This window comes from Mirounga leonina, unplaced genomic scaffold (assembly GCF_011800145.1).
Source record: "Mirounga leonina isolate KUSES-001 unplaced genomic scaffold, KU_Mleo_1.0 Mir_91, whole genome shotgun sequence".
NCBI lineage: Eukaryota > Metazoa > Chordata > Mammalia > Carnivora > Phocidae > Mirounga > Mirounga leonina.
This window is the reverse complement of record NW_023270839.1, coordinates 18,969,699-18,992,160: the sequence shown is the minus strand read 5'-3', so window position 1 is coordinate 18,992,160 and position 22,462 is coordinate 18,969,699. Positions and strand designations below refer to the sequence as shown.

General features: G+C 50.5%; 2 protein-coding genes across 2 annotated transcripts in view; one reads left to right on the top strand and one right to left on the bottom strand.

Annotated features, from left to right (window-relative positions):
• The first annotated feature begins 534 nt into the window (after positions 1–534).
• Positions 535–22,462, top strand: part of PLA2G4E (phospholipase A2 group IVE) — a 48,030-nt gene continuing 26,102 nt past the window's right edge. Inside the window, exons 1-2 of the mRNA XM_034994149.1 lie at positions 535–1,165; positions 20,984–21,056. Of these exons, the coding sequence (XP_034850040.1) occupies positions 1,091–1,165; positions 20,984–21,056 (148 nt within the window). The 5' untranslated portion in view covers positions 535–1,090. The remainder of the gene's footprint in view (positions 1,166–20,983; positions 21,057–22,462) is intronic.
• Positions 7,151–7,608, bottom strand: LOC118003468 (steroid receptor-associated and regulated protein-like). Its single transcript, XM_034994553.1, is given in 2 exon segments — positions 7,151–7,377; positions 7,380–7,608. Coding segments are annotated over 2 exon segments (456 nt in total).

Below are 22,462 nucleotides of genomic sequence, written 5' to 3'. Positions count from 1 at the left end.
ATATACTTCATTGAATCTAAGGTACATCATTCTCTAAGGGAAAACATTGCCAATTAAAGTATAACACATCATTGGTTTTAATAAGTATCTCTTAATTCAGAGATTTTTTAAATGCGAAAAAATGCATGCTTTAGAATTGATAAAATATAGTAATAATAAAAACTTAGACACAACTTAAGTGTCTATCACACAAAAATGTGTAGATAAATTGTGGTATACTTTACAGCTCTGAAAATGAATGAGCCAGATCTATACTTATCAACATAAGCAAATTCTATAAACATAATGTCTAGTGGGGAAAAAAAAACAAGTTTACTGTAGAATACATATCCTTTACGTGATATCGTTTATATAAAGTTTAAAACATGCAAAGTGAGACTAAATGGAGCTTAGAAATACAGACGTATTTAGAAAAAGAATAAAGAAATGCCTCAGAATGATGGATAGAAATCCAGGATTGTGGCTATCCCCAGAGGGGAAATGACCATGTAAGCGGCACACAGGGGGACTTAACTCTGTTACCACTGTTTTATTTTTTACTCTGGGTAGTGGATTTATGGATGTTCACTTTGTTACTCTCTATACATTTTGTATGTCATAAAATTGCTTAATACTTTTTTAAAAGGAGAAATTCAAATTAGAAACGAAGCCGGGGAAGATGTGCTTTGCTGGGAGGCTGATTCATGTGGGCGCGAAAGCAATTTCTCCCTCCCTCCCCCCATCCTCTCCCAGCTGGATGTCTTTGGGTTAAAAGGTCATCCTGAAGGTCAAGTGTTGAGCTCATTTGTGAGTTCTTATCCCGACTTGCTCAGGATATGATTTCCATTTCCTGGGATCTTTCTGCCATCTGTTTCTTCCTATGCATTATCTCCGGGCCTGCCCCATCCTGCCTGCCTTTCCCTTCCGTCAACTCAGCCTTACTCACTGGGGAAGGATGGCTGCCTCTTTCCACTCCCAGCCGGAAGGAGGAAGAATCATAATTCCTATGATTAAATTCTAGGCAGTCACTAGAGAGCTCTTGCCCCCGCTCTAGGCAGGAACAGTAACCAATGCTCTCTCTCCATTCCAGTGTACCTGGTGTTGAGATGGAATGATGAAGGCGATGGTTGGTCCTCCTATGACTAGGAAAGGCTTAACCTATGCAGGGATGTCACAAAGGCAACAGGTATGTGCGTGGGAGGTAGCAATAGCATACGGTTGACTTCCAGAGTCAGGGACCAACAAGAGATCTCAGCAAATCCTTGAAACAAGAGCAGGGATGGGAGCAGATGGGAGAAAGCACTTGGAACAGTTCTTCCCCATGATGCCCGAAAGAGACCCCTGAAAATAAAAGCACAGACATGTACCTCCTACCCTAGATGTGTCCTGGAGGAGATAAGGTCTCCCTAATCTAAAGACATAAAGGACTCAGTTCAGGATACAGAGAATACAACCCAGGTAGTCCTCCCCTCCCTTCTCCCTAATGGAGAGCCCCGAGTAGAGTCCTGCCACAGAGGTGGTGGCCAGGTGTATTAGTCAGAGCCCCTTCAGTCATGAGTGGCAGAGTAACAGAAGCTGGATTCAAGTAAGTATGAGGTCTCCTGGGTCAGGGGATGCCTTTATTGTCTCAGGTAATTGATAAGCCCAAGGGATGTGTGGGCTTCAAGCATAGCTGGATCTAGGGGCCCAGACCACATGCTCAGAACTTTCTCTTTTTCTCCGTATCTCTCAACCTTGCTTTTTTTCTTTTTTTCTTTTTTCTTTTTTTTAAAGATTTTATTTATTTATTTGACAGAGAGAGACACAGCGAGAGAGGGAACACAAGCAGGGGCAGCAGGCAGAGGGAGAAGCAGGCTTCCTGCTGAGCAGGGAGCCTGATGTGGGGCTCGATCCCAGGACCCTGGGATCATGAACTGAGCTGAAGGCAGTCGCTTAACCAACTGAGCCACCCAGGCGCCCAACCTTGCTTTTTTTCTATGTCAGCTTAGTTTCTTATGCTAAGCCCTTCTATGGGGTGATGTCTCAAAGCTTACGTCTTCCTTAGAGTTCATAATCTAGAGAAAAGAATAATATCTTTTTCTCCCTCCCACTAATCTTCCTCTTCCCCCATATAATCCTAAAAAAGAAGAAGCAGGAAAAGATCTAATTGTTCCTGAACTAATCTCTGAATCTAAGGGGATGGGAATGCTGACTAGCCAGGCTGGCCAGGGCCCCACCTCTGAGGAAGGAGGAAGATTCCCCACGATTGACAACTCCATAAAATCCCAAATGTGCTTTTATCAGAAGAAGGGGAAAGGAATTCTGGGGTCATTATGTGCACATACCTGGGATCCCCCACACAGACTCAATTGCCTCTTAACCTCAGAATTGGCTTGCGGTGCCTGGGTGGCTCAGATGGTTAAGCATCTGCCTTCGGCTCAGGTCATGATCCCAGGGTCCCAGGCTCCCTGCTCCTTGGGAGCCTGCTTCTCCCTCTGCCTCTCTCTCTCTCTCATGAATAAATAAATAAAATCTTTAAAAAAAAAAAAAAAGAATTGGCTTGAATACGTGAAATTGTTCCATATAGATTTTGTTTAAATACTGCAAAATAAAACCAGAATACAGTCAAATTATTTTATCTCAAATAATTATAAATCTAGGAGTAATTATAAATACTCATAAATACAAATAATTACAAATTGCAGGTGTGGCACACCAGGTTTGTCTCTGCTTTAAAAAATATTTTCAAGGGGCCCCCTGGGTGGGACAATCAGTTGATCTTCCAACTCTTGGTTTCAGTTCAGGTCTTGATCTCAGGATCATGGGATCCAGCCCCACACTGAGCCCCATGTCAGCCTTGGAGCTCAGTGAGGGGTCTGCAAAACTTCCTCTCTCTCTCTCCCTCTGTCCCTCCCCGCTCTCTCGCTCGCTCGCTCTCTCTCTCTCTCTCTCCAGGGAATAAATAAATCTTTAAAAAAAAGATCTTTTTTCAAGAAAAGTTAGAAATAATGGAGCCAGTCATCTAGTTTGCCCAGGATTCTGGTTTTAGCACTGAAAGTCCCTTGTCCCAGGAAACCCCTCATTCCTTGGCCAACCGGGTCATTTGGTCACCCTAAATGAGCCTTTAGTTATTGTTTGCAGCAAACGGGAGCTAAGGGCTCCAAGCCGGGTACAACAGGGGCCTGGTCTGCACTATTGGGCCCAGCGTCCTTCCCTCTGAGGATGTGCATCACCAGAAAGAGGACTGGCACCCCCTACTCCCACCCACCACACCCCTACAAAGGCATGCACACAGAGGGAAGAGGGAGGTGTCACCTGCACTTGGCAGGAGATGGCTACAAGCCTGCCAACTCCCACATGCTCGGGACACGAGGCCTGAGCCCAGCCCCCTCCAGGGCCCACTCTGGACAGAGCTGGAGGACCAAGCTAGCAGCAGGAGGCGGCTCTGCCAGAGGGCTGGCGGCAGGCGGGGAGAGGGCTCCCACCCCTCTGCTCCTCACAGACCCAAGGGCCCCTTCTGCCTGCTGTGCTTGGGTCACCCCCATCTTCAGGCTTGCCCAGGCACAGCCTGGATTATAGCAACCCAGCTGCAGAGTCGGCCCCAAGGGCGGCCCCACCCACGCCACCGCCAGGAATGCCCTTTGGCCCAGTGCAGCTTCCCGGCAGCTCCCCTCTGCCCTCCAGGCCCGGGCCCTGGAGCCCACCAGCCACCAACCAGCCAGCGCTTGTAAGGGGGCTGGGCGGGGGTAGAGGAGGGCAAGCAGCCAGGGGCGAGTGGGCCTCCCAGAAGTCACTGCTGTGTCAGTCACCTGCACCACTCACCACTTCCTCCGTGCAAATTCTTTAACTCAAACCCTGGTCACGACACCAACATCGACCAAGTACCACTAAAAAAAATCCTCAGGGTATTTTGCCTGAACCGGTTACAAGGCTTACACGAACCCCGAGTCTGGCAGAGCAAGCAGGGCTGAGGCTTGTGGGGACAGGTGGAAATGGGTCTTTAGGGTCACGTTCTAGGACCCCCAGGGGCTGACGACACGAATCCAGTTTGTGGCTCAGGAGCTTGAACCGGACGAAACTGGTGGGGAGTTATGTTCCTCCGCTAGAGCTGGTCTAGAACCAAATTCAGGTGAAAGAGCACCACAGATGCCTGGGGGGCTCCATCAGTTGAGTGTCCAACTCTTGATTTCGGCTCAGGTTATGATCTCAGAGCCGTGAGATCGAGCCCTGCTTCGGGCTCTGTGCTCAGCCGGGAGTCTGCTTGAGATTCTCTCTCGCCCTCTCCACCCCCAAAATAAATAAATAAAATCCTTAAACAAAGAAAAAAGAGCACCAGTGAATGGGATAGACTAGATCCATCGGATGCAGTTCTTAAAACAACAGCACCAGTACAAACAGCCCTGACACATTACCCCAGGGCTGAGCTTGCTAGAAGACTCCCCCAGTCCTCTCCCTGTGGAGTCTGGGGTCCCCCCAGGTTCCCTGACTGAGAAGCGGATGTCAAGAGACTTGGAAGAGTTTGGGGGTGCTTGGTCAGCCAGCTTTAGACCAAGAAAAGTGAGGGCCGCTTGTCACCCTTCTGTGGGTGAAGCCAGGAGCTCCCTCCACATCCATCCTATGGGTTCCTGTGGGATGGGAAGGCCAAAGGGAAGGGTGAGGGGAGGGGAAGAGAAGACAAGAGAAAAGAGCGAGAGTGGAGAAGGGCTGAGGATGGGAGGCTCTGTTCTGGGGCCTGGGATTGTCACATGAGCCCCTAGCTCTGGGTCACTTTGTAAAAATCATTCAGTCCTAGCCATTCAGCTCATAGGTATTTTCCCAGGAGAAATGAAAACATATATTTGCACAAAAACCTGTGTGCGAATGTTTACCGCATCTTTATTCATAAGTGATAAAAATTGGAAACAGCTTTGTCCTTCAACTGATGAATGGACAAACGAATTGTAAATATTTTTACAATGGAATACTACACAGCAATGAAAAAGAACACATGCAATACAGCTACATGGGTAGATCTCAAAAACCTGACATTACACAAAAGAAGTCAGTCACAAAAGACTGAGCACTCTGACCCATTTATGTGGAACTCCAGGAAAGACACCTCTAATCTGCAGTGACAGCAAGTAGATCGGTGGCACGCTGGGGCCAGGGGAAAGGCCAAGGACTGACCGCAAAGGGCTATGAGGCAGCGTTTGGAAAGGATGCAAATGATCTACATCTTGATTGTGGTGGTGATTACACAGCTGTGTATGTTTGGCAAAACTCATCAAATAGGTGTGTTTTATTGTACTAAGTTATACCTCCAAAAGTTGATTTTTAAAGTAAAAAAATAAGTCAATCCACCAAATGGTCACTTTACCAAAAGCACAACCATCCTACCAGGCCATCCGCAAGTGCCCCATCATGCGGCATCCCCTGAGCTGGGGCCTCAGCCTCCCCAAGCCCCGCTGCGCGGTTCCGGCCATCAGCCCACACGGCCCCATCCTCTCCCACAGGCCCACAGCCCTCCTCGCTCCGGGAGCCTTGCAGAGTTTCCATGAATCTGCCCTGGCCTCTTTCGTCTGCCCTCCAGTGGGCAAAGGGCACCGCTGGGAGACCACATCTCCCAGGCATCAGTGGGAAGCAGGACAGACGTGCTCTCAGCTTGGGGGTCTCCAGAGTCTCTAACTAGTAAACCCTTGCTACTGGATGGCGGAGGTGGGCACATGCCATATCTGTTATTTATAGGAAAACTGAGGCCTAGAGAAATTCTGAAGCCATGTTTCTTGTTTTTTTTTTTTTAAGATTTTATTTATTTGACAGGGAGAGACACAACGAGAGAGGGAACACGAGCAGGGGGAGGGGAGAGGGAGAAGCAGGCTTCCCGCCGAGCAGGGAGCCCGATGCAGGGCTCGATCCCAGGACCCTGGGATCACGACCTGAGCCGAAAGCAGAAGCTTAATGACTGAGCCACCCAAGCGTCCCTGATGTGATATTTTTATACATTATGAAACGATTGGCATGATAAGTCTAGTTACCATCTGTCTGTCACCATACACAGTTATTATAATATTATTGATGATTCCCTAAGCTGTATGTTATATCCCCATGGCTTGTTTATTTTTATAACTAGAAGTTCGTACCTCTTAACCCCCTTTACCTCATTCATGAGCACCCCCTAAACCCTCTCCCCTAGTAACCAACAGCTTGTTTCCTGTATTTATGAGTCTGGTTCTGTTTTCTTTGTTTTGTGTTTTAGATTCCACATATAAGTGAAATCATGTGGTATTTGTCTTTCTCTGACTTATTTCACTTAGCGCAATGCCCTCTAGATCCATCCACGTTGTTGCAGATGAAAAGATCGCACTCTTTTTATGGCTGAGTAATATTCCATTATACATATAATATTATATATGTATATATATGACACCTCTTCTTATCCATTCATCTATGGATGGACACAGAGTTTGATTCCATATCTTGACTATTGTCAGTAATGCTGCCATGAACATAGGGGTGCACGTATCCCTTCTGATTGGTGTTTTCATTTTCTTTAGATAAATAGTAGTGTATTACGGGATCATACGGTAATTTTATTTTTAATTTGTTGAGGAACCTCCATACTGTTTTCCACAGTGGCTGCACCAGTTTGCATTCCCATCAACAAGGGCCCCCTTTGCTCCACGTCCTCGCCAACACTTGTTATCTACTGTCTTTTTGGTAACAGCCAATCTGACAGATGTGAGGTGGTATTTCATCGTGGTTTTTTTTTTTTTTTCATTGTTCAAAATCATCTTTATTTATTTGTTTACTTATTTAACCCTTCCCCTCACCCCCACCCACCGCCCCAAGGATAAGCTCCAAGAATGCTGTGGTCTCTTCCCTAGTACTTTGCAGAGCCTGGAATGCAGAAGATGCTCCGTTAGGATTTGCTGTAGCAATGAATTAGTCTCTTTCCATGCATAGGTGCCTTATCCTGCTTCTAGTGAAAGGTGAACAAAGATAAGGAGGAGGAAGGAGGAGACCTTTGAGTGTGTACTTAGTGGCTGTTTCAGATGTCCTTGATCTGATCCAATGCTCTTCCTTGGCTCAGGCACAAAGACTTCTGCTTGGTGGGGAAAGAGGGCTGGGCTTTGGGAACTGCAGCCCCCAACCCCCACCCCGAGCTCTCAAGCCTGCTGTGCCAACCCCCTCCTCCAGGGCCAGGCTCTTCCTGTTACTCTGCCTGCCCACAGACACAGGAGGAGAGGGCTTTGAGCGAGCCGATGACCGTGCCCCAAGCTGAAGACCTTGAGGGCACAGTCTTTAAGGGGTTCCCCTTGGCTTCAGGAGCCTCCTGGGGGACACGTGGACCGACTGGGGAGGAAGCTGGGGCCACCGTCCCACTGCGGGGTGGCAGGGTCCCCCCGGCATGGGCCAGGTGTCTCCCACCCAGAGGGCCCCCTGAGTCAGGTGGGGCCGGTTTTCTCCACAGAACAAGATACAGGTCTTCATTGGAGGAGTGACAGGTCCTAGATGGGGACTGGGGGCTCGGGGCGGCACTGGGGGTGCCACCAGGGAGAGCTGTTTGCCACGAGCACAGTCAATGACAAAAGTGAGGTGAGCGGTGGGGATGGCCTGATGGCAGGCCGGCTTCCCACCCGAGCTGGTCTCCAGATCTGTCTCAAGGCCCATGACTCTGGGGCTGGCTTGTTGGTCACTGGGGTCTTCCAAGTGGGGCGGGGGTCACAGCTGCTGCCACAGTGGAGAACTTCTAGCTCTGGGAGGAGGAGAACTTCTCAGCAGCCTCTTCCAGGATGTTCATTGTGGTTTTGATCATCTTTTTTTTTTTCTTAATCCCCTTGGTAAATCTTTGATTCTCAGGAGAGGATAATTCCTAATCAGAGTCCCTCACTCCAAAGCAGTGTCTGTTCAGAGTCCGTTTCTCCAGAATCAGAGCCTAGTAAGGAGCCAATGTTCTCCCCCAGTGTAATGTCATCTGCTGCAGGTAGCTGGCGCCACGTGGGCTCCATGGCCAGGTGACTTTTGCCCGATACCCAGGCCCTCCCAACCGTTTAAAGCAGCCATATGGAAAAACAGTGTCTGCCTATGTGGACTTACCCCTACCTAACCACGACGGACAGGACTCTGCTCTGGCCTGGCGGGGCTGACTAAAGGCAAAATGAAGAAATGAATAGAATCTGCAACCCGCCCCCTTCCCACCACCCCCCACCCCCCGCCATCTCCCTCTGACAAGCCTGCTCTGGAGTCAGCCCCCTCCTCCACAGATAAGCACACCTTTATCTTTCCCGAGCCCCAGCCCCTTAGGTCCCGAGTGGCAGCTAGAGAACCTGGGCCAGGCTGCATGGAGCCGATCGGGCATGTGGAGAGGACGAGACCCAGGAGCATTCCTCTCAGGTGCAGAGGGAGAGGTGGATGGGGCCTTTCATAGCCCACGGCTTGCCCCCGGGGGCCACACGGGGCTGATAAAGGAGGCATGCCTGCCTTCCAGCGCTCACAGGCCGCACAGTGCTACTATTCACCTGTTCTACCCCGGGGGGCGGGATTTGCTGTCTTTCTCAAACACTCTGCTCAGGAACTTTCCCTGAGCTTTACCACGGCCGGCAAAAATCATGATTCTTGCACTTGATATCCAAGACTTTCTTTGGTCTCCTTTCTGAGTCTTCATCCCCTTGCTCATGCTATCTCGCCTGACACAGATGCCCCTTCCTGCTTTATTCATCAGGTCTCTACCCTTCCTTCAAAGGCAAGTGCAAGGTCTTCCTGTGGCCAGGCAGCCTCTTCTGACCTTTCCGGCCCTGGGTGGCGATGCTTTCTGAGTGGCATATTTTCACACCTCTCCTCATATGTGACAGGATCATCCGGAGACCACTTGTGTGACCTTTCCGACTCACCCAAATAGACAGGAGCTCCTTGGGCAGGGATGATGTCTTGGTGTCTCTGGTATTACTGTGCATCACACATCTCTGGTGAAAGCATCGCTGACTGAAGGTCAGCATGTCCTAAGCGCTTTATCTCCTTTAGTCTCCGTAACCACCCCATGAGGTAGAAGTCATTATGCTTTCCATTTCACAGATGGAGAAACTCAAGTGTATAGGGATAAATTCACCCAAGTTCAGGCAGCTAATGGATAGCAGAAGCGGTGTTCAAATCCAGGTCTTTGAAACTTGAAAGTCTAGACCCCTAACCAACTATATCATGTTCAGTCAGGTTGGAGACAATGGCAATGTCATCCTCACGGAAGCGACCAGTGACAAAGGGTAAGTGCAGTGTACAAAAGGCTCCAGCCAGTCTTGCTATGTGAGAGAGAGTCAAGAGCTAGGAAATAAAACCTATCCTCTAGTTGAAACCAGAGACCACAACTGTTAGGAGCAGGAACTTCACAAGATGGAGCAATGTTGGGCTTTTGACACAAGCACTTTCAGGATGCGAAGCGCTCGGCTGGGCCTTAAACATCTTGTTATAAAGAGGAAGAATGGGGGGCGCCTGGGTGGCTCAGTCGGTGAGGCGTCTGCCCTCGGCTCAGGTCATGATCCCAGGGTCCTGGGATCGAGCCCCGCGTCGGGCTCCCTGCTCAGTGGGGAGCCTGCTTCTCCCTCTCCCACTCCCCCTGCTTGTGCTTTCTCTCTCCCTCTCTGTCAAATAAATAAATAAAATATTGAAAGAAAAAATAAGAGAGAAAGAACGGAAAATACTTGTGAGCCAGATCTATTGACAACACAAAGAATATTACCTTCTTTGGGATGAAGGTCCTTTCTTGTCATGTTTATGCACATTTTGTATCTCCTCATGAAATGGAGTCACGTCTAGCTTGTTGGCCAGAGGTTCTGATACGTCTCAACATATTAACACTCATCTCCCGATGTGTGTCTCGTTAGAGCCAGAAGTTCCGGGGTCAGACTGACTTGCCTCCCAGTCCTGTCACTTACCATGGTGACCCTGAGCTAATTACTTATCCTCTCCATGTCTCAATTCTTTTTTTCGTGAGATAATAACACTAGCTACTTCACAGGTAATATAAGATATGTAGATTAGTCTTTGTCACTTTGTTTACATTCAGTAAATGTTAGCCACTTCGTTTCTATTGACATCTGCGTAATGTTCCAGGTGTGTGAATGCGTCTGAACATTCAAACCATTCCTTTACTGGTGGGGTTAGGTGTTTCCAGTTGATGAACAAGACAAGCAATATCTCTACCCTATAAAAGGTTACAGTCTGATAGCAAGAGACAAAAAGAATCAATGAACAAGATAATCCAAGATATGATACATTAAATCAAACCAAATAACCACAGTGACCCAGAAGCAAGTAGGTGGGTGAGAGGCATACATGTTCTGGAGGGCGGTCAGGTAAGAGTTGCTGGAGAAAAGGACATTTGAGCAGATCCGTGACCATGAGAAAGAGCAGCAACACAAGAGTCAGGGTCAAGGATATCAGGCCAGGGAATGGCAAGTGCAGAATCCCTGATGTAGGAAAGAGCTTGCCATGTTCCAGGCGGGGAGGGCTGGTGTAGCTGGAACTTGTGCGTGAGGGGAGGAGGAGAACAGACGTGAGCAGCCAGACCACACCGGACCTTTCAGGGCCATGGCAAGAAGTGAGAGCCCCCAGGGGCTGGGGGATTTTACTCAGGGCCATCACAGAACCTAGCTGATGTGGTTATTTGGTTTGATTTAATGTATCATATCTTGGATTATGTTTTTAGGAGACCACTTGTGCCTTCTGCAGAGAAAAGCTTGTAGGAAGGCAAGAGTGGAAGCAGGGAGACCAGTCTGGCTAGTGCAGTCGTCAAGCTGAATGGAGGTGATGACTGGCACTAGACCAGTGGCCGTGAAGCTGGGGAGCGCTGGAGGGAAAAAATCTCCCCTGAGTGCCGAGGGCTGAGGATGTGGAGTGTGGAGTGTGTCCTCTTTGGTCCCATGAGCCCTGTGCTTGCCCTCTTGATTGGTTGTTATGTCTTTGTACCCACATATCCTTCCCCATTCTCTCGTTGTTGGGAAAGGCAACTATGATTCAGCCTTCTCAGCGTTTTCCGATTTAATAGCTACAGTGAAATCTCATTGGTGTTTCAATGTGCCCTTCCCTGAATGCAGATGATTTTGAGCATCTCCTCAAATGCCTGTTAGCCTTTTGGGTTTCCCTTCCTACATAAACTGCAAGTTCCAATCTCTGGTCCATTTTTATGTTGGCACAGTCATCTTTTTCTTGCGGATTACGTAAGAACTCTTTGTATATGCTAGATGTTGATCCTTTGGTGATTTGCAAAAGCATTCAAAATACCTTTCATCATTCTGTCTGCACTCTACCAACTTTTTCGGTGTGTTCTTAGTTGATAGAAATCCTTAATCCTTATGTAATGACATTTAGAAATGTTTTTGCCTTATGGTTCATGGTTTCAAAGTGTTGTTTAAGAAATCTTTCTTATCCCCAGATCACAAGTAGAGTCTCCTACATTGTCTTCTATTAACTTTATAGTTTTCCATTTCAGGTGTTGATCCCATTTATAGCCTTTTTTTTTTTTTTTTTAGTATAGAAATAAGTGGGAATACTGTTTAATTTGTTCTATTTAGGGAGCCACTCATGTCCACATCATCTGTTAAATAGCTGTTCTTTCCCTATTAATTTGTGGTGCCAACTTTATCAATGATTACGTTCCCTTAACTATCAGGGCGTGTCTCTGATCCCTTTATTTTGTCCCATTGGTCTGGTTCTTACACCAACAACATGCTGTTTGTCTAAGTGTGGCTTTGTAGTTTATCTCAGAATCTGGTAGGGTAAGACTCTCCTGTTTACTAGTATTTTATTTATTTATTTATTTATTTATTTGACAGAGACAGAGAGAGCAGGAACACAAGCAGGGGGAGTGGGAGAGGGAGAAGCAGGCTCCCCGCTGAGGAAGGAGCCCGATGTGGGGCTCGATCCCAGGACCCTGGGACCATGACCTGAGCCAAAGGCAGATGCTTAACTGACTGAGCCACCCAGGTGTCCCTTGTCAGTATTTTTAAACGATGGGTTTATTACCCATGGATATTTATTAAGAGGACTAAATTTGGGATATATTTTGCAGGTAGCAGTGTGCTTGTGGCATCTTTTGCTTTACTGAAATTTTATGTTTCTGTATATTCAAATCTGGTAACATATCCTTATTGGCTTCTAGGTTTTGTACCTCATCTAGAAGATTCTCTTCATCCCAGTATCTTATTAATATTCTCTAATATCTTATTTTAAATCTTCTATAGTTTTATTTTAATGGTTAGATATTTAATCTGTCTGGAATCTGTTTCTGTGTTGTTATGAAATTAAGATCTAACTATTTTATTCCAGTGGCAAGCTGGCTTTTCCAATAATGAATAACCCATCCTTTCATCCATATTTGAAAGACTTCCTTTATCATATACTAAAATTCCATATACACATAGGACTGTTTGGGGGCTTTATTTTTTTTATTTTTTTTTTTAAGATTTTATTTATTTATTTGACAGACAGAGACACAGCGAGAGAGTGAATTCAAGCAGGGAGAGTGGGAGAGGGAGAAGCAGGCTTCCCGCTGAGCAGGGAGCCCAATGCAGGGCTCGATCCCAGGACCCTGGGATCATGACCCGAGCCGAAGGCAGACGCCCAATGAATGAGCCACCCAGGCGCCCCTGTTTGGGGGCTTTACTTGCTTTACGGAAGGTACTGGAATCCAGAATTTGTTGGCAAAGGATGGATAAGCGTCGGATGCATTTGAGCAGGAGGATGGCAGATCGAAGGGGTGGTTACAAAGCTCCCTGGCCAGCCAGGTGTGTGGGGGATGAATCCCCGAGAGGAGGACAAGGTTGAGAGACAGATGCCACTGGCAGGATGGGAAGGAAGGGACAGGCACCAGAGGCATCTTGAAAGAGGAAAGGTGAGGAATTCACCCTTGTGGGGCTCTCGGGGAAGTGATGTCAGCTGAACCAGCGGAACAAATGTACTTTTCAATGCTGGCTTACCTGAGGCCAAGGGGCTGCTGGCGAGAGGCGGGTCCTGGTCACCCTAGTCAGTGGGAGTCAGTTAACGAGGCCCCGGACACTGCCATGGGCAGAGGCGTCCGAGGACGCAGGTTGGGGTTTCTGGGGGAGATCTCAGGCTCCCTGCTCATCCAGGAGGAGAGGGGCTGGGTGGGAAAGAACTCAGTCCCTTCCACTCTGCAGCAGCAGTTTAGAATTTCCCCACACAGCGACTCTGGGACGAGGGGAGAAAGGGGACCTGGCCTGGAGTATCAGCTGTGTACCAAGAGAACTGTTTTAGCTTAAAATGTGTGTTCATTTGGAGACGTGTTAGATGAGAAGGGGAGGTTGATGCAGTTCTTACTTGGTCACATGGACTGGCACTCCTTACTCGCCTTCCCAGCACACTTCCCACCATCCCCATGGAGGCCCTTCTCCCCTCCAGCCCCACTTAAAGTCCGCGCTGGACCCTTTACCCCTGAGTTCAGCTCCCTCTTCTCCCTTCACTAGATCATAAATTCTTGGTCCTTTCCTTCCAGACCCTGCCCTGAGCAGTCAGCACAGAGCTGGGCACACAGCGGGCAGTGAGGGCCTGCTTGCTGCTGGATTGTTCCCCTTAGTTTACCACCGCACCAGCTCCCACGTGGGTCAGAAGCCACACAGAGGGTGCGGAGGAAGGGGCTCCAGCTCACCTCCTGTTAGCCTCCTATTCAATTTGATTTCATTCAGCTAAATGGGGCCCTGCTCTTGAGGCATTTATGGACAATGAGGAAATACAGGGATTGGAGACCTAGATTTTTCCATGCATTACCTTGGATGGATGGAGCGGGATGTGGCTGGGCTTCTTCAGTGAGGAGAGGATTAAGTACCAGGCTTTGGGGAATGCCCTGGAGTTTGGGGCTTGCCCTGGGCCTATTTGATAGGCAAAGGGTAAGGGAGTGAAGGGAAGGGAGAGACAGGAAGGATCCCCAGTGAGGAGGTCCCCCAGGACTCACCATACCCCTCACCCCTCACTTTCAGGACACTGTAGTGCTGTGGGTTGGGTTGCCCGCAACATCAATCAGCATTGCCTTGTTAAAGTTCAGCTCTGATTATGGCACACTCCTGCTCAAAAACCATCAGTGGCTCTTTATTGCTTATGGACTAAGTTCAAATTTAAAGCTTGGCCTTTGAGGGTCACAACTACTGGGCCCTAATGTATCTTTCCAGATTTGTTCCTTCACAGAGCATCCCTCCTCTCTGCCCAACTTCTACATTCCCACATCCCCTTCCACACCTTACTATTCCAGACTACTTGCATAGCTGAGCATACCCTGCTTTCTGGCCTCCCTATTTTTGCTCATGTTCTTCCTTCCTCCTAACATACCTTTCTCACCTATCATTAGCTTTTGAAATCCTAGCCATCCTCTAAGACCCAAATCAGGCGCCACCTCCTCCGTGATCTGCTTTCCAGATCTACTCTTTCGCTTCCCAGCCAACATCTACCTCCTATTTTCTGGGCTCCCTAGCCAGTTATTAGCTATGTGACAGAGCTCTATAAACCACAGATGTTTACAAATGTGAAGGATTTGTATTGCTCCTTCTAGGATGCCCCCTGTTACCATGGGAGACTTGGACCTCTGAGCCTCTGAGGGGTTGGACGCATTTGTCCCCTCACCTGCATTATCAGCAACTTCAAGCCTGGAATTTCCTCTTTGTAGCATATATACAGTTGGTGCTCCCTAAGTGTGTGAACGAAATTGAATTTAGCAGATTCCACTGAGGGGTGTGGGTGCTGAGTTTGTGTCCTTGGCAGTGGGGTAGATGGTAGGGGAGGGGACGGATACAAGCTGAGAGGGGTCCAGACTGAGGCCCCATCTGCCTTCTGGAGGGCCAGACAAGCAGAGGGGAGCAGGGTGGGGGGCACCTCTGCCTGGCACAGGAAGAGGTCCCACAGATACCACCAACCGGTTCCATCCCTGCGTTCGGGCCTCATCAGCCCTGTGTTCGGATCTCACCCTCAGTTTCACAAAATTGCTTTAATATGTGGGCCAGAAAAGCCGGTTGTAGGGCCTCGGGCGATAGCTCAGGCAGGAAACTCCCAGTGTACCTAGCTGGGTGGCCGAGCAGGCGAAGTCACCTCACCAGTCCCCTGAGTGAGCCCGCTGTCAGGCCAGAGATAGGGATCAGCTGGGTGGAGCAGAAGCATCCTCTAAGCTGCCCTGAGATAGGCAGAGGCTGGGCACAACCTCTCTCCACCTGGCCTCCCAGGAGGGAGAGCTGGGGACACTTGCACTTGACCCTTTCCTCACCAAGGATTCAGGCAATCACTTTTTCTTCTCCCTCTAAGTTTGACCATCATCCCTGCCTCCCATGTGGTTCCTGCCCACAGCTCCTGGGCACCAAGCTGTGGGACTATGCGGAGTTTAGGAGGGAGGGTACATCCCCCATCCCCCCCCCCGATGCCCAGAAGGGTGTCTCTGAGCCATGACCTTGATAACCTGAAGAGAGGGGTCTTTCCCAAATCATGGCTGGGCTCATCCTAAAGTTGTGAGGGCCCAGCATACTCTTCTTACCACCCGTTCCCTTGGACAGCCAGGCGGTTCTGAGTTTCTGGGGGCAGCAGACTGCTGACCCCAAGGGTCACAACCCCCTACTCGTTCCTGCATTTCCAAGATCTGAAGGCCTCAGAGTCCCTTGATACTAAGGAGTCGAGGGCCCCCATCTTCCTACCCACCGTAACCCCTCCCCATGCAATCCCAGGCACAGCAGAGAGGTGTCCAGAGGGCGGAGCTCTGAGTCAGAATATAAATACCCAATCCTGCCACCCAGCTGGAGAGCCGCCACGATGCTCAGCAGCCAAATGCCCGCCTGGCTCTCCCACTACCTACCAGACCTACGCCAAGCAGAAGATGGCAAGCCTTCAGCCCCCTGTGCCTTGGAGGTGAGGGAGCCGTGCTGGGTAGGTGGGCCCCGAAGCTGAGGGCAGGAGGCAGGCACCAGGAGCACTGGGAACACTGTAGATCCCAGAGACACAGAGCACCTGGGCTTGGGCGGCCCCGACCTGGCACCCGGGGTTGTGGTCTGGCCCGGTTGGGGCTCCTGGGTGGATGGCCCAGCTGAGGGTACCCACAGACTCGACCGGGTGCTGTGGTGTGGCTCAGGGCCTTCTGGGGCCAGGCCAGCACCCAGGTAGATGGTGCTTAGCACTGCCAGGGTGGATCCGTGCTCTCCTGTCCTAGTGGTGAGCGGGCATTTACCCCATGGACATTCTAAACTGCCATGCTGTGTGAGTGTGTGGTGTGGTGTCTCGGAAGGATCGGTGGCATTGCCAACCTGTCACATCAGCCCAGAAGCCCAGCTGGGTCTGTGGTCAAGACTCCTGGGTCCATCTGACTCCTCGTAGCTTCCTAGGGAGACGCTGGGGTCAAAGGTCAGGTAGCCAGGGCTCTGGACCAGCTCTGCCTCAGCTTTCCCACTTACTTCAAGCTTCCAGTTTGCCATAGGCACGCCATGGCCAGGCCTGGCAGCAGCACCTTCTTCCTCATCCTCCTCTCCAGGCCTCTCCCCCGGCCCACACTGAATCCCTGAATGAGATGAGTGATGCCCTGAAAATGTCTTGTCCTTTTGGAGACCCCACGCAGCCTCCCAGGAGCCCAAGGAGGGGAGCTCCAAGCTGCATGGTGTCTGGTGCCCTGTTGCCCTGGTCAGGATAGGTATCACCTTCTGGGGTGTCCCCACATTTCCCCACAGCCCTCAGGGGGGCTGGAAGAGCCTCTGGTCAGCACCTGTTCCTGCCTCCCTAGTCTGGTGGAGCCTCTGGAACCTGGGCTGGGAGGGGGGAGAGCTTCCACAGAAAGGACAGAGCACCTTGAAGGGGGGCATGGAGCAGCTGAGAACTGTTCCTGTCCCTCTCAGGACCCCGAGGCTCCGTGCCTCAGAGCTGGACTTCTTGCCCTGACCCCTCGCCTAGCTTGTGTGATAAAAAAGGAAAACAGCCATGGTAGCTCCTCCCAGGAGTGCCCTGGTCTGGGATGTTGCTCAGACTAGCTGGGTAACGTTCTGAGGTCCCATGAAGTCCCCAACCCAATGGTGTCCTTTCAGGGAGGGCCCACACACCCTGGAAGCTATCACCGGGCTGTTGGGAGCTCTGACACAGGTGTTGCAAGGAACTGGTGGGATGGATACACCCAGCTCTCTGGGGAGGAGGAGGTGGCCTCACCAGCCAGGCCTGCCCTGAGAAGCCCTGGGGAGGGAGTTCCTACAGGCTCCCTAGGAGCTGTCTGCCTTCTCCTGCACTCCAGACCTTGTGGACTGGTTTGGTTAGGGTTCGCCTGGCCCTGGGGTAATGGGGATCACACCCACCACTTCTGAAACCCCACGTGTCAGACCCCCTCCCCATCTCCCACCCCCACATGGGAGCCTGCCCCCAGGAGCCCATTGGTAACTATTCGTCTGACCGACTGGTGGTGACAGCTAGACCTGGGGTGCCCTGAATTGGCAGCTGAGGGCTTACTCCTGCCTCTGCTATTAAGTAGTCCAGTGCATGACCCGGAGCAAGCTTTTAGCCAGTTTGGTTAACTCTCGGTGAGAGCCAGCCCCCGGGCGGCTGGAACATGTGCCGCCCTGTGATCAGGTAGATCTGCGCCCGAGGCCTGGCCCTGCGGCTTCTGCACCATGTGCCCCTGTGTGAGAAGCAGTCTCCCTAAACCCAGGCTTCTCCTCCACAAGGTAGGGCTAACAGCACCTTCCTCGGAGCGTGCTGGGGGAGCTAGATGAGAACAGAGGCAGCGCACCCCGTGCGGGCTCCGGGCCTGGCGCACTGGTCCTGCCTATGAAGCTGGGGGCGGGAAGGGGGACTATTGGATTGCCTAATAGCCAGTCCGGAGGGTCAAAGAGCGACATCTTTTCCACATGAGCTGGCAAGATCCCCCTGTCCTGAGTAGGTCTCAAGGGGAAGTAGAGTCCTGGCACTCTCAGCCCCAGGAATCCAGGCCCGAGAGGAGGCCGGAGCCAGAGCTGGGTGTCTGCGGCCTGAGCAGCAGTGCCCTTTCTCCCACGGGGCTTCTCCGAAACCCATCAGGCCCACCCTCCCTGCACAGCTGTATGGTTCCTAGTGCATCTGAATACGCTTCTCTCCTGTTGGCCATACAGTTCGTGCCTTGAGCTCCAACCCCCCTGAGTGCTCCCTGGTCCTTACCCAGAACCCTCCAAAGACCCCACGAACCAGAGGATCCGTGCCCACCCGTGCTCCAGGGCTGCGGCCCAGCTGGCCTGATGCCCGGCCGTGGCTGTTGTTAAATAATTTGATTTTCACCCTGATAACCAGCCAAGGCATCCCATCCCAGGGACAGGCTTGTCCAAGTCCTTAAAGGGTTTTACCCTTACCACACGGTAAGCTACCCCATAAACTTGGGTTCCATAATGTCACCAGTTTCTGGTTCCCATCTGCACAGCCACAGACATTGTGCTTTGTTCTATTGGATCTTTCTACTGTGTATCAGTTACCTCCAGGGCCATGAAGTTTCACTTCTCCCTAGTACCACTTCTATCGAGCTGCTTAGAGCAGGAGCAAAATAGGTACATTCATTTTTATCCAAGACGGTCATTTTTCACAGACCTGGTTATCAGAATCATCTGGGCCCAAGACTTGAGTCGCATGTTCCCACAGCCTTCCTCCCGGTGTGACCCGAGGGGTTCTCTCTCAACCCCCCTTGCCAGCTTCTGTCTCCCTGCTGGTGAGATCTCAGAGTCATTTGTAGAGCACTTTGGAATTGGGTCTCTCCTGAAAATTCCTGAGCTAGAAGTTGTGATTTGAGACTCCAGGTAGACCACAAAGGAGCCTTCTGTGGCTCCTGGGAAGTAGAACTCCTCCACGAACCTTAGGCTCTGGTATGCGCTGGCTCTTTAAAAAAGAGAGAGAGATTGTGGAATATGGTGGCAGAAATATAGCGAGTGCAAGCATTGCAAGTAAAAGGACTATCAGAGTTTGGGGGTTATTGTGGAGTCTTGGGGGAATTCAGAGTGAAAAGAGGAATCTGTCAGGAAAAGAGGTTCTAAGAGGAAAAGATGAAGGAGGAGGGGGTAGGGACAAGTGACACCTGTCTTTGCGTTGAACGTTAACGGTCGCTTCCAAGTAAGGCGACACCATGGTCATGGTTACGGGCTCAAGCTGAAGAATTAAAGCTGGATTCAAACTTGGGCTCCTTTGATTCTAGCTGAGGGCCCACCGTCAAAGGACTCAGTCTCAGATTCGCCATCTGTAAAGTGAGGCTAATAATAACTGCTCCGTGGAGGGGGGAGGCGTTGTGAGGACTGAGTGAGGTGGAACACACACTACGCTTAGCATATGGCAGACGCTCGTCAGGTCGTCGCTGAGGTGGTTAGCGCTGCTGAGTCAGAGTGGGAAGAGGTGGGCAGCCTCCCTAGAGGGTGCCAGGATTAGATGACAGCAGAGGGCTTTTCCTGGAAGGCAGGGGGACCTCGAGTGAGGTCCTGAGGGAAGCCATGAATGCTCATGCCCTTCCAGACAAGACACATGGGGGAGGGCAGCCCCTCTGGGGGGTAGGAGAAGGGCCGTGATGGCTGAGAGCCCTTCAACACTATGAAATGTCCCTGAGGACTGACCCTCGCCTGGGCTGAGGCCTCTGGCCGCCCATTTGAACTCTAGATGAACTCTAGATGCTCCTCTGAGAATGTAGGCCAGTGAGAACAGGCTTTGCCACAACCTCTCTCCTGGGTGAAAACCGACTCCCTCTTCTCGCCAGATCCGACCAGGACACCCGCTCCGCCTGACAGGGGGTGAGAAATGAGGAGCCCACCCTGCCCAGAACGGGTCTGGCCAAAGGCCCAGCCCTATTTCCAGAGCCAGGGGAGAAGTGGTGTTTATGGCCTTTGGCTCGAGTCATACAGCTCCAAACAGAATCCTGTGAGATCAAGTTATTGACCGTGAAGACACCCAATATTTCAGAGCTAACCTCACGAAGGGATTCCTCACACCTATTTATAACTGTCCGTTTGGCTTTTGCTCTGATTCTGAGGCAGCTGTTGGGGATTGAGGAGGAAGAGGCCCTAATTCTATCTCAGGGTCTATGTAGCAACCTTCCCAGGCATCATTCTGGAGTTGCTGCCTAGAATGAAACCCCGGAAGAGGCTGGAAGGACAGACATCAAAATGATGACAGTTCTCATGACAAGAAAAAAGATCATTGTCACTATGTATGGTGGTGGGTGTTAACTAAACTCATTGTGGTAATCATATTGCAATATCTGTATATCAAATCATTATATTGTACACTTAAAATGAATACAATGTTATATGTCAATTATATCACAATTTAAAAAGATAGCAATTTAAAAATGCAAGATTTAAAATGTAAGAAAAGTGTCTGGCAAATAGTAAGTGTTCAATAGATGCTAGCTTGCTCTTGCAGTATTATTATCTCTGACAATAGCCAAGGCAGATGAACTATCTGTGTTGAAAATAAAAATAATTATAACATTTAAAAAACCCCAAAAAGGTGATAATAGTGATCGTCTCTGAGTGGTGGGATGCTGGAGACTCTTCTTTTTCTTCATATTTTTGTGATTTTCCCAAAACCCCCATAATATTTTAAATAGAGAATTGCATCCTCTTAAAGATGTATAACGAGATTTTGGCAACATAGGGTGAACTGTGTGGAGTGTAAAGGGTTCTAGTTCAAAGGCCTCTATAAATATGGTCATTTGGTCCGTGGGAGGTATCCCAGGGCATCTGCCATAGACATGGGCTAGGAGTGATGGTAAACAGACTCCTCTAAGCCTGGGTAAAACTCTCGGGGAAGGGACTTCAAATCCTGAGATTCAACCAGGAGAAGCATGAACAGAACAGGCCTGAAGCCGTCCCCTTCCAAGGGGTGCTGGCTCGTAGTGGGGGGAGGAGAAAGCCCCTCACCTCAGCAGCCCTGGGGACCAGCAGCATCCTCCGGAGCCCAGAAATGCAGATTGACTGGGAGGAGGCTTCTTGGGTCTGAGCAGTGGGAGCCTGTGGCCCACTTGAGCCGCTCTCTCTGTCAGTTGTCATTGCCTGAGGAGTGAGCCTGCTAACCTCATCTCAATCCACAGGGCGAGCTGTCTCCATGCCACCTACTGACCGTGAAGGTCATCCGGATGAAAAACGTCCGACAGGCTGATAGGGGTGAGTATCCTCCTGTCTTCCCTCCTTCTCTGCTTGAGGGACGTGGCTGGAGTCAGGCTCTGGCTGGAGACACATCAGAGGTGTGGGGGGGTGCGGGGGGGGGGGTGTCCGCCATAGTCAGGTTGTATTTCAGACTTTGGGGTTTACATCATTTTTCCAGGCCCCTCCTCTCACCTGTGACCTTGGCACGACCAGCCCCTGCAGTCCGCCTGGGTCTGAGAACCCTGTTCACCTCACTCTCTCCTCCCCACTCCCCCCTCCTCTAGCACCCATTTCCAGGAGCATCAGCTTCTCCCACACTGGGCCCTCCTTGCTTCTGCATGAGTTGATGTGCTGTTAGAGGTGAAGGAGAGGGAGAGGCCCATCTGTCAGCCTAGCCCCAGTGCCCCTTCTCAGCGCATGGATTCTAAGTTGGGTTCTGGAGTTCACGACAGAAGCCACATTGCTCCAGCTCTGCAGCGTAGTCCCGTGGATGCAGTTTGACTCACTGGCGCTGTTTGTGCGGTGTTTTCTCGCAGACTTAACTTCGCCCTCATCCCAGCCCCTGCTGCATTCCCAGGTTATGGGGGGCCCTGGGAAGTCTCTGGCTTCAGTGAGAAATGAATGCATCTGGGTAGGCAGGATGCTCCCCTCACGCTTGTCTTTGGGGTGGAATTTGAGAACTCCGGAGAACCCAGATCCCCTCCCTATGCCACCTTCAACCTGCCCCATCCAGAGAGAAGCTTGGCCCTCAAGGAGGAGAAAGCTCTGTGTCAAGGCCCTTTGGCTGAGAGCATGTCCCCACTCACTGGTGACCACACAGGAATAGTCCAAGAGCCACCAGGGCTCCCCAGAGCTCCATTATATTCGTACTACCCTCACCCTGGGATTCAGGCTAGAGAGGGCCTCAGGGGGGCAGAGAATGCAGAGAGCTATGATACCAAGTGTGCATTTTAACAAGGGGAGACATTTATACCCGAAGCAATTATAGACTAGTAACAGGAGATGGCATTCTAACTTGTCATTATAGAATTTAGAACTGGGGTGGGGGAGGCGCCTAGATGGCTCAGTCGTTAAGCGTCTGCCTTCAGCTCAGGTCATGGTCCCAGGGTCCTGGGATCGAGCCCCGCATCGGGCTCCCTGCTCTCCCTCTCCCACTCCCCCTGCTTGTGTTCCCTCTCTTGCTGTGCCTCTCTGTGTCAAATAAATAAATAAAATCTTTAAAAACTAAAAAAGTAAAAAGAACTGGGGGCAACTGGGTGGCTCAATCAGTGAAGCAGTTAAGCCTCTGACTCTTGGTATGGGCTCAGGTCATGATCTCCAGGTTATGAGAGGGGAGCAGCATAAGCGTAGGGCTACATGCTCAGTAGGGAGTCGGCTGGAGACTTTTCCCCTCCCTTTGCCCCCCCACTGTCCCACCCCCTGCT